The sequence below is a fragment of the Microcaecilia unicolor genome, chromosome 3 (genome assembly GCF_901765095.1).
Source record: "Microcaecilia unicolor chromosome 3, aMicUni1.1, whole genome shotgun sequence".
Taxonomy (NCBI): domain Eukaryota; kingdom Metazoa; phylum Chordata; class Amphibia; order Gymnophiona; family Siphonopidae; genus Microcaecilia; species Microcaecilia unicolor.
Window position 1 is genome coordinate 248,411,198 of NC_044033.1, and position 11,126 is coordinate 248,422,323.

Genomic DNA, 11,126 nt, shown 5'->3' on the forward strand with positions numbered 1-11,126 from the left:
CTGGCTTCCCTTATCAAGGTGCAGACCAGCGGTCACCCAAGGTAAGCAGTACCTAGGGAGGGCCATGGCTAGATAAGGAGAGCAGCTAAGGGAGCAAAAGCCAGGAGGTATAGGACCCAGGCTGTATTCTTAAAGGGGCCCCGAGGAGGTTAAGAAAAAAAAAAGTACCGCACTTGGGGTTTTTTTTGACTGCTTTACAGGATCTTCACCACCGAAGGTGGAGCAGAAGAAGTTGCTGCATTGGATGGCAGCCCAATTTCAGAAGCAACAGGAAGACTCGCAGCAGGCTTTACACCAGGTGGTGGAGGCTACAAGGGAGCATCAGGGACCCCTCTTAAAAGCCCTGCAAGCCCAGATGCAAGTGATGGAGGACTTAATACAGAAAGTCGCAGCACTCGTCACTGCTGAGTATTCTCCTATGGCGGTAGGACCTGCTACCTATGGTCCTTTGTCTTTGGGCAAGATGGAAGAAAAGGATGACGTGGAGGACTTTATAGTGACTTTTGAGTGTATTTGTGAGGGCCATAAAATGGCCGCCGGAGCAGTGGGCTATGAGGCTGGCCGGCTGTTTAACTGGGGAGGCTTTAGCGGCCTATAGGGCCATGTCCCCAGCCCAAGCCTTGGACTATGGACAGGTTGTTGCTGCCCTTAAAAGTAGGCTGGGGTTAACCAAGGATTATTACCAGAGACTCTTCCGGGAGACAGCCCTAAGGGGGGAAGATTGATCCTGGGCCTTAGCACAAAAACTCAAAGATCTGGCATGCAAATGGTTGGAGCCAGATAAGAAAATGGCAGAACAGGTGGTAGAGGAGATAGTGGTCGAACAATTCCTCTTCGCTATACCCAGTTCTGTGCGAGAGTGGCTTATTAGGCAAGGAACTCGCTCCCTAGAGGACGTGACTAGAGGAGCAGAGTTGTATAATGAAGCAGAGAAACTAGCCCTTAATCCCTTTTCCACTCGCAGCAAGGGGCCTTTGGGACAGATAGCCTCCCCAGCCTGGGAAAAGAAGCGAAAGCAGTGGTGTGCTAAACCGAAGTTTGTCCCCATAGAAATTGATGGTGCCAAAAACGGGACCGAAGTACGGCATGCAGTTAAACAGGGCATGCGCTTATCCGATGTGCACTTAAATGGAGTGCACTGTATTTGATATGTGAATGAAATATGATCTTTTCATGGCAAAAGTGCTGATAAATTCAATCTTTTATTTTCAGCAGATCAGTTACACCTCAGGAAATCTTGTCATGAGCGATACAGCTAAGTTTCCTTTTTTCTACCGGACTGTCCCCAGTGAGCTGCACCTCTGTGCTGGGATAGTCAAACTATTAAAACATTTTGGTTGGACTTGGGTCGGTATCATTGCATTTGATGATGAAAACAGCATGAGGGCTGTGCAGATCCTGAGAGAAGGAATTGAGCAGAGTGGAAGTTGCATTGAATTCATAGAAACCTTACGTCACTCCCGTTCACTCAGGCTTCAAAATACAGATATTTTCGACAATTTCAGTGCATATTCAAGTAAAGTGATTATTTTGTATTGTAATAAAGACTACAGAGAGATTATAAGACACACACCCATTTGGGAAGCACCTGGAAAGGTCTGGATCATCACAGAAGAATGGGGATTTTTCCACCCTTCATACAATGTTGATAGAAAAAACACCTTAGTTTTTGCTGTCGCGAAGAAGACTATTCCAAGCTTTCACAAATTTGTCCATGAGGTGAATCCTGCCATGTTTCCAAATGATTCATTCACAGAGATGTGGTGGAATGACTTGTGTAAGAACCAATGCCCCAAGAGCATCCAAAGACCCTGCAGCAATGATGAAACATTATTTTTCCAATTACACTGTGACTCTATAAACTCTGGAGATAATTATAACGTTTACAATGCTGTGTATGGCCTGGCACATGCATTGCATGACATGATCACTTCTGGTTCTTGGAATACCATCAAGAGGAGTGGAGAAAGTGAGAGATTTTTAGATGTTCTACCATGGAAGGTAATATCCTATGTTAGAAGAATGATATTTTCAGAAAGAAGTGATGGTATATGATTGCGCAGTGTGAGTGAATTCTAGATACGTTCCTTTCCTTATATATATATATATATATATATATATATATATATATATATATACTAGTAAAAAAGGCCCGTTTCTGACACAAATGAAACGGGCGCTAGCAAGGTTTTCCTTGGAGTGTGTATGTTTGGGAGAGTATGTGTGAGATTGTGTGTGAGAGAGAGAGAGAGAGTGAATGTGTGTGTGTTTGTGTGGTTTTTTTTTGTGTGTGTTTGTTTTGTGGCGGGAGGATGAAGGTTGGAAGGGGCGTTTGAATGAGTGTCTGTGTGTGTTAGTGGTAAGAGTTGTTTTTTAGGAACTCCCTTGGGGGGAACTCCCTTGGGGGGGGGGAGGCACAGATGGAGAAGTTGGAGGGGGTAGTGTTGGGCTTGTGTGTCTCTGTGTGTCAGAGGAAGAGAGACAGTGTTTATGAGTGTTAGAATGTGTGTCTGACAAATAGAGTGAATGTTTTTTTTATTGTCCTGGGTGTCAGTGATATAGGCATTGAGAGTGTGTGTGTGTGTGTGTGTGTGGGGGGGGGGGGGGGTTGTACTTAAATTAAGCTGTAGCTTGTTTCTTTATAGGGGAGTCAGTGTTTATGGTGGTGCAGGTGTTTGCATTTTTTTTCCTATCGCAGGTATGTGTGGAGAGAGAGATTGTGTGTGTGTGTGTGTGTGTGTGTGTGTGTGTGTGAGAGAGAGAAAGAGAGAGAGAGAGAGAGCGTGTGACTGTGTCAGAGTGTGTGTCACAGAGTGTATGAGAGAGATATTGTTTGTGTGGGAGTGACTGGCTATGTATGTGAGAGAGGTGGAGTTGTTTGAGAGACACATGTAGGTTATTTTTTTTGTGAAGTGTACCTTGTTCAAAAGTTGTTGTGGCAGCATTGAAGTGCTTCTTTTTTTTTTTTTTTATTCTTTGTTGCTTTTTTTGATTGTAGCAGAGTCCAGCCGGCTCCCCTTCTGCTTTCCCCTTCTGTTTCTGCTGTGGTTCCGCCCTCATTTCCTGTTTATGCAAGGGCGGGACGCTGATAGAGTAGGGGAAAGCTGAAGGGGAGCGGCTGGACTCTGCTTCTGTCAGGTTAGTGAACTGATTTTAATGCTATGGTTGGGCAGTAGGAAACAAAGGAAGGCTGATGATGTAGAAGAGGGAGCTTGATGGGAGGGGGTTAGTATGGGGGTGTTTAATGGTGACGGTGCGTGATTGGTGTGTTCCACGATGCTGCTCCTCCCCTCTTTTGTGCTGCTGAGTCTCCTCTCTTTTTGCCATGGATTTGCTCATGATTGGTGCGTTCTTCGATGCTTCTGAGGTGACATTTCGTTGCGTAGCAACGTTTCTGCGTTCCTACTCCTCCCCTCTTTTGTGCAGGTAGTTTTGATTGTTCCGCGATGCGTGTGATCCCATTCGTTCAGTGTGTGTTCTCCGCCCTTGACGTCATCACATTGTGACACGAGGGCGGGGCACACAGACTGCGATCAGTGTTGCCAGGTGGGTGGTTTTACCGCCCAATTGGGCGGTTTTCCGCGACCCGCCGTGGGAAATTTTTGCCCACGGCGGGTTGCGTTTTTTTGGGCTTGTTTTCTGTCTTTTGGGCGTTTTTTTGAGCGTTTTTTCGGCCGCGGGGGCCCCCCAGGCCGCCGCCACCCCCCTACCGCCGTCAACCCTCCCTCCTACCGCCATTAACCCTCCCTCCCTCCCCCGCCTACCGCCGTCACCTACCCCCGAGGTCCGCTTCCTCCTGCCGGCTTTTTAAAATATTGCTTCAGCCGGTAGGGGACCCCAACCCCCCGCCAGCACAGCCGCGGTCTTCTTTAACTTCTTCATCCTCGTTGTGCTGTGAAAGCTGCATGCATCCTTAGTTCCAGTTGGACGGAGTCTGACGTCGTGAAGCAATATTTTAAGAAGCCGGCAGGAGGAAGCGGACCTCGGGGGTAGGTGACGGCGGTAGGCGGGGGAGGGAGGGGGGTTAATGGCGGTAGGAGGGAGGGTTGACAGCGGTAGGGGGGTGGCGGCGGCGGCGGCCTGGGGGGCTATAATGTGCCCCCTCACTCTAGCCCCTGCCCCCCTACCGCCGAACCTCAGATACGCCCCTGGCTTCATGTCCAACATTGTAGACACACAGCTAATTGCAGAGATAAAAGCACATATAAAACCTACATATTTCTCTAAATATTTACCGGTAACTAAATATTTATCCTGCAGCTGTTGTGTTAAAAGGTTGGAAGAAAAGAACAGCTTTGAGGACTGCATGATAGTTGTTTTGGGGGCATGCCTATCGATCCTCTGGAACTGTGGAAATATCCAGCTCATTTTCGAAAGTGATCGCCGGCCATCTTCCGACACAAATCAGGAGATGGCCGGCGATCTCGCAAAAGCAGCCAAATCGGTATAATCGAAAGCCGCTATTTTGACACCATCGCCGCTTTCCCGTTGCAGAGCCGGCGAAAGTTCAAGGGGGCGTGTTGGCAGCGACGCGAAGGCGGGACATGGGCAGGCATGGGCGGGGTTACAAAATGGCCAGCTTTAGCCCATAATGGAAAAAAAAAAAAACGGCGATGAAGAGCATTTGGCAGCATTTACTTGGTCACCTTTTTTTCAGGTCCAAGCTTCAAAAAGGTGGCTGAACTGACCACATGACCACCGGAAGGAATCGGGGATGACCTCCCCACACTCCCCCAGTGGTCACCAACCCCCTCCCAGCATAAAAAAACAGGTTACAAATACTTTTTTGCCAGCCTCTATGCCAGCCTCAAATGCGTACCCACCTCCATGACAGCAGAATGTGTTCTGTCCTCCGACAGCCTTTGCCTGCTTGTGATGTGGCTCTGGGGTGAGTGTGGCACCTTTTCTGTTATTTGCACTGCAGAGTCACATCAGCAATGCATTGTGGTGGGTATAGGTATTGGTAGTTGGTAGGCTCTGCTTTTCCCCCTGCTTACTGGGTCAGAGTGTGCCCCGTTTTGTTTCCTGTTGTAGTCCATGCGGTAGTGGCCATTTTCATAAGACAGTTTTAGATCCCTTTCCTGTGTTACCCACGTCAGAGAACGTAGTTCTTACCTTGAATGTTGCTGAAAGAGGGCATTGTACACCATTGTGCCTGCTCTGACCTACTGCTAATCTTAGTACCAGGGGACTCTTTGCCAGTGGGGCACAACCTCTGATCTGCAGTTAACTGTGAGTAAACGTGGTTATTTCAAGAAAGGACTTTTTCAGAGAAATTAGTCTACAGGTGTGAACTGCTGTGCCAAAGTTATACAGCAGCAATAAGTCCTAGAGGCTGTATGCAGGTCCCTGGAGCAGTTTTAGTGGGTGCAGTACTTTTGTGGGTAGTGGGTTTTGGGGGGGGGGGGGGGGTTGGGGGGCTCAGCTCCAAAGTAAGGGAGCTATGCATGTGGGAGCTTTTCTGAAGTCCACCGCGGTGACCCCTAGGGAGCCCGGTTGGTGTCCTGGCATGTCAGGGGGGCCAGTGCACTAAAAATGTTGGCTCCTCCCATGGCCAAATGCCTTGAATTTGGCCGGGGTTTGAGATGGCCGACATAACTTTCCATTATCGCTAAAAAACGAAGCTGGTCATCTCAAACCCCGGCCAAATTCAAGGCATTTGGCTGGCCGGAACTGTATTATCGAAACAAAAGATGGCCAGCCATCTTTTTTGAAAATACGGGTCTGGCCAGCTGTTTGTGGTAAAGCAAACACCACAGAAGGTGATCTCTCCACAAGAGAACCAAAGACAAATGAACAACAGTGGATCAAATAAGAGTCCTCTCACAGTGTAAAATACCTTGAAAATCAGACGGCTCTCAGTAAATAAATTATTAACAGAGATATCTGCAGTCCCGGTACGAGAGTCTCTCGAATCCAAAGTGATCCCACAGTCCCAATAGACCCCTGACGCAGGCCTTTTGGCCGAAACACGTCACGTGTCGGGTTGTTTGATTGATTGTTTTGATTAAAGACCTTGTTTTGAAGGACGCCCACTGTGAGAGGACTCTTATTGGATCCACTGTTGTTCGTTTGTCAGCTGTTTGCGGTGCCACCAAAATACATCACTGGCCATGTATTTATTTTTGTTACATTTGTACCCCACTCTTTCCCACTCATGGCAGGCTCAATGCGGCATACATGGGGTAATGGAGGGTTAAATGACTTGCCCAGAGTCACAAGGAGCTGCCTGTGCCTGAAGTGGAAATTGAACTCAGTTCCTCAGGACCAAAGTCCACCACCCTAACCACTAGGCCACTCCTCGGTGCCGTTTGATTATTCCCCTCTATGTTTCCTAACAGAGTGTTATGAGATTAAATAAAGAGGACGCTTCTAACTTTTGCATTTTTGCATGAAAGCGTGGGCTAGCTTTTTTCCATAGTGATTTTTTGGAGACTTGTTTCTCACTATTGGTTTTGCATCTCTTTGCATTGGGCCGATGAGAGAAGACCGTTTAGGGTTTGTGTAACATTATTTCAGGTCAGGTACTTGAAATCAGCCCTGGGCAGTTGAGGTTTAGTTGTTTAAAGTTCATCTTTGAGTAATTGTGTCCTCTTTTTAAATTTCTTTAGGCAAAGTTATTTTGGCCATATTCAAGAATGTCATGTGTGGATTACGAAATTATTACTATTTGATGCTGAACTACCAATAGGTTTAACTGATGTTTTGCCTGAAATGTTTCTTACTATACACAAACAAAATTATGGGGTAAAAAGGTCATTTTTTTATAAACTTCAAAAATAAGCTTCAGAATGAAAAAAATGTTCCTAAAATCAGGATCAGATTGTATGTATTTAAAAGTTATAACCGCAGTGAGCTTCACTAATAGAAATGTCTCTCGTTTTCATTAGCTTCATCATTATCTGAAGAGCCTCCAGTTTAAGAACGTTCTGGGTGAGGAAATCTTTTTTGATGAGAACGGTGATCTCACCATTGGATATGATATTATAAATGTTGTCATTCTACCCGATGGGACAAGGATTAAAGAAATTGTTGGAAGTTATAACCCTTATGCTCACCCAGGTCAGGAATTTACTATCTATGAAGAGTCGATCATGTGGGAGAACACATTCAATGAGGTCAGATTTAAATTCAATTTAAGCTCATCATGTTGGCATTTAAGGCCCTTCACTTTGGCACCTTTGCCTCCCCCCTTACAACACTGCTCTCATTTCTTCTTACACCCCTTAGTGCAGAGCTCCAAAGGGCAGGGACAGGTCATGGGCATTCCCATAAATTACTCGTGTTGTTATGGAATACTTGCATTTGCCTACTTGCCATCAGTTGGGTGCCAGTATTTACACCAGCCTTTAGCAGGTATAAATGCTCACACCCAAAGTCAGGTGTGCAGTATTCACTAAGCTAAAATTCTGTAAAGGTCAATAGAATACTGTCATAGCACTCATTATTTCAGTGCCTTTCTTTTAAGAGCATAAGCACAGCCATACTGGGACAGACCAAAGGTCCATCTAGCCCACTATCCTGCTTCCAACAGTGACCAATCCAGGTCACAAGTACCTGGCATAAACCCAATTAGTAGCAACATTCCATGATACCAAGCCCAGGGCAAGCAGTGGCTTCCCCCTGACTGTCTCAATAGCAGACTGTGGACTTTTCCTCCAGAAACTTGTCCAAACCTTTTTTAAAACCAGATACGTAAACTGCTGACACCACATCCTCTGGCAATAAGTTTCCAGAGCTTAATTATCCGTTAAGTGAAAAAAATATTTCCTCCTCTTTGTTTTAAAAGTATTTCCATGTAACTTCTTTGAGTGTCCCCTACTCTTTGTACTTTTTGAAGGAATCTAGCTCACTGTGTGCCTGTTCCTTGTGATTTTTGAGGTTGCATAGCAATACCATGTTTTATAATAGGAGAAAGTATTTTTACACTCAATACATGGTTAAGCTCTGATTATCTGAAGGCGACGAAACAGTGCAACAAGACGGTGGCCATAGCCAGAAGGATGCTAGACTGTATAGAGAGAGGTGTAACCAGCAGAAGAAAGGAGGTTTTTTGCCCCTGTAGAAGTCATTGGTGAGGCCCAACGTGGAGTATTATGTTCAGTGTTTGAGGTCGTGTCTTGCTAAGGATGAAAAAGGACTTGAAGCGGTCCAGAGGAAGGCGACAAAAATGGTATGGGGCTAACACCAAAAGAAGTTTGAGACTGGAAGATGTGAATATGTATACCCTAGAGGAGAGGAACCACAGCTATTCAAATACTTGAAAAGTATTAATATAGAAATAAATATTTTCCAGAGAAGGGGAAATGGTAAAACTAGAGAACATGAACTGAGGTTGCAGGGTGGTAGACTTAGGAATAATTACAGGAAATTCTTCTTCACAGAGAGGTGTGGTTGATGCTTGGAATGCCCTCCCAAGGGAGGAGGTGAAGAAAATATGGTGGAGGAATCCAAATAGGTGTGGGATGAACACAAAGGATCTCTAATTAGAAAATGAATGGTATAAACAGCAAAATCTAAATGTTTGGTGGTGTGTTTGCTTGTTGAGTGGAACTTCAATGGCGACTCTGGTTGTGAAGAACTATGGCTGGTGCTGGGCAATGATCAAGTATCTTATATCACATTCATTGTTTGTTTAATCATGACTTGATAATGAGTGTGACTGTTAGGCCAACTGGATGGACTGTTCAGGTCTTTATCTGCCATTATTTGCTAATTTATCTACATATTTTCATGCTATATTCAGCAGTAATATTAATATAGCTTAACCTTCTGAATACACTGGACTAACCTTAAATAAATCAATTAACACTATAATGTTAGACCTGCTATGTCTGCAGTGTAATTTAATATCAATGGGTATGTTAACTGGATAGTAGCTGAATAGTATTGATATCTGTATAACATTAGGCCCTGGTCCTGGAACACCCTTGCTGCATCCTTTCCAGATCAAGAAAAATTTGGCAAAAATATATCTATTTTACAAGGCAACAAGTCTAAGCAAAAAATACCTTGTGTAGCTGAATGAAACTCACTGTGGATAAAGGTGTCACCTAAATGATTAAAGAAACATAAATGCTTATAAGATAAGCAACCAATGGTGAGCAGATCCATGAGGTAATTGTTCAGACTTGGAGGTAGAAAAGTAGGTTACAAAGACATCACCTAAAAAACCTTTTCTCGTAGCCCAAGTTTTATGATGGGACGAAGAATTCAGACTTATTTGAGAAAGCAGAGGTATTTTCTCATACTTTTAATCAAACCATTAAGGGTGACCAGCACAGAAACATTGCTGAAAACATTCCCCAATCAGCCTGAATGACTGATTCCAGGTCAAACCTATTTCGTATTATTTATATTTCCAATACAGTATTACCTCAAGTTAATCAGTTTCTTCTCAATCCTCAGACACCTCCAGAGTTCAGATGCAGCCCGAGTTGCCCTCCTGGGTCCAGGAAATTAACCAGGGAAGGAAAGCCTGTTTGCTGCTATGACTGTATCCTCTGTCCGGAGGGAGAGGTCTCCAGCCAAACTGGTGAGTGATTTCACGCTATAATGTGCCAGGCAATATTCATCCTTCATTGTAGACCCAACATGGGCCAACAAATATGCATGCACTCCTACCTTTTCTAAAACATCAACACAACTGAGCACATCCTGATCTGGAGATCTCAATCACAATCTCAGTATTTTATTAAAAATGAGTCTTTGCCTCTCGTAGTGGAGTACTACTACTACTGTGTCTAATCCAAACAAAATGTGCTGGATACCACTAGCAAAACTAATCACACCCCGATTGAATAAGACATATGGAATCCTTTAAAAAATCCATTTCAGGTGAAAGTTCATCTAAAAGATAATTCATGATTTCATTTACAGGAAGTTCATCATTCATTATTTGTTTAATGTTTGCTACTGTCTATCATTTTGAAACAAGCCTTACTATAAAGGAAAAGTTGCTGTCCTATAACTGATGCTATTTGTGAGATAATGGAAATTTTTTTTCATTCTCAGATATAGACACTTGTAGAAAATGCCCAGAGGACCAATGGCCCAATCAGAAGAGGGATGCCTGCATCCCAAAAGTGATATCCTTCCTGACCTATCAAGAGCCTTTGGGGATAACTTTGACTTTCATCTGTATTTTCTTAATTCTCATTAATACTGTCATTTTGAGGATCTTTATTCGTTACAAAGATACCCCCATAGTGAAAGCCAACAACCGAGACCTCAGTTACATTCTCCTCATCTCCCTCATGCTCTGCTTCCTCTGTTCCATGGTATTCATCGGCCACCCTGACAAAGTGACCTGTGTTCTCCGACAGACTGCCTTTGGGATCAGTTTTTCCATCGCTCTCTCCTCTATATTGGCAAAAACCACCACTGTGGTCTTGGCCTTTCATGCCACCAAGCCTGGAAGAAAGCTCCGGAAATGGATGGGTTCCAGGATCTCAATTTCTGTAGTCCTTTTCTGTTCCCTCATTCAAACTGTTCTGTGTCTTGCCTGGTTGTTCACTGTTCCCCCATTCCCATATCTTAATATGAAATCAGAAATTGGAAAAATACTAACTGAATGTAATGAAGGGTCAATAGTTGCATTTTACCTTGTTTTGGGTTACCTGGGATTTCTGGCTGGCATCAGCTTCATCGTAGCTTTCCTAGCAAGAAATCTCCCCGACAGGTTCAATGAAGCCAAGTACATCACCTTCAGCATGCTGGTGTTCTGCAGTGTCTGGATCTCCTTCATCCCAACGTACCTTAGCACCAAGGGCAAGTACATGGTGGCAGTGGAGATATTTGCTATCCTGGCTTCTAGTGCTGGACTCCTGGGCTGTATCTTTTTCCCTAAGTGCTACATTATTCTGCTGAGACCTGAAAAGAACAGCAGAAAATTCTTATAGAAAAAACTAGAATTCTTAATAAATGATTTATTCATTTAAATATTGTTATCAGTTGTTGGGCAAGTCCAAGTTGAATGTCCTTTTTTTTTTAACCCAAAAACTACATCTTTGGTTGAAGCCATCCTAAATTTCATATATTTTGTATTATAGCTGAAATTAGATATTATACACAATTTCTATGTATCATTAAGTAGATGTGAAGGGGCATAATCGAACGGAAACGTC

General features: G+C 44.2%; 1 protein-coding gene across 1 annotated transcript; it reads left to right on the plus strand.

The window, feature by feature from the left end:
* Nucleotides 1–1,242: 1,242 nt before the first annotated feature.
* LOC115464573 (vomeronasal type-2 receptor 26-like) lies at nucleotides 1,243–10,901 on the plus strand. Its single transcript, XM_030194937.1, has 4 exons — nucleotides 1,243–2,001; nucleotides 6,891–7,118; nucleotides 9,409–9,535; nucleotides 10,015–10,901. Exons 1-4 carry the CDS (start codon nucleotides 1,243–1,245, stop codon nucleotides 10,899–10,901), a joined length of 2,001 nt encoding a protein of 666 aa, XP_030050797.1.
* The last annotated feature ends 225 nt before the right edge of the window (nucleotides 10,902–11,126 follow it).

Excerpts from the sequence above, each read along its gene's own strand:
- LOC115464573 (XM_030194937.1), top strand. The coding sequence starts at position 1,243 with ATGAGCGATACAGCTAAGTTTCCTTTTTTCTACCGGACTGTCCCCAGT. Across the intron at positions 2,002-6,890 it reads TAGATGTTCTACCATGGAAG|CTTCATCATTATCTGAAGAG; the intron begins GTAATATCCTAT and ends CGTTTTCATTAG. Across the intron at positions 9,536-10,014 it reads AGAGGTCTCCAGCCAAACTG|ATATAGACACTTGTAGAAAA; the intron begins GTGAGTGATTTC and ends TTTCATTCTCAG.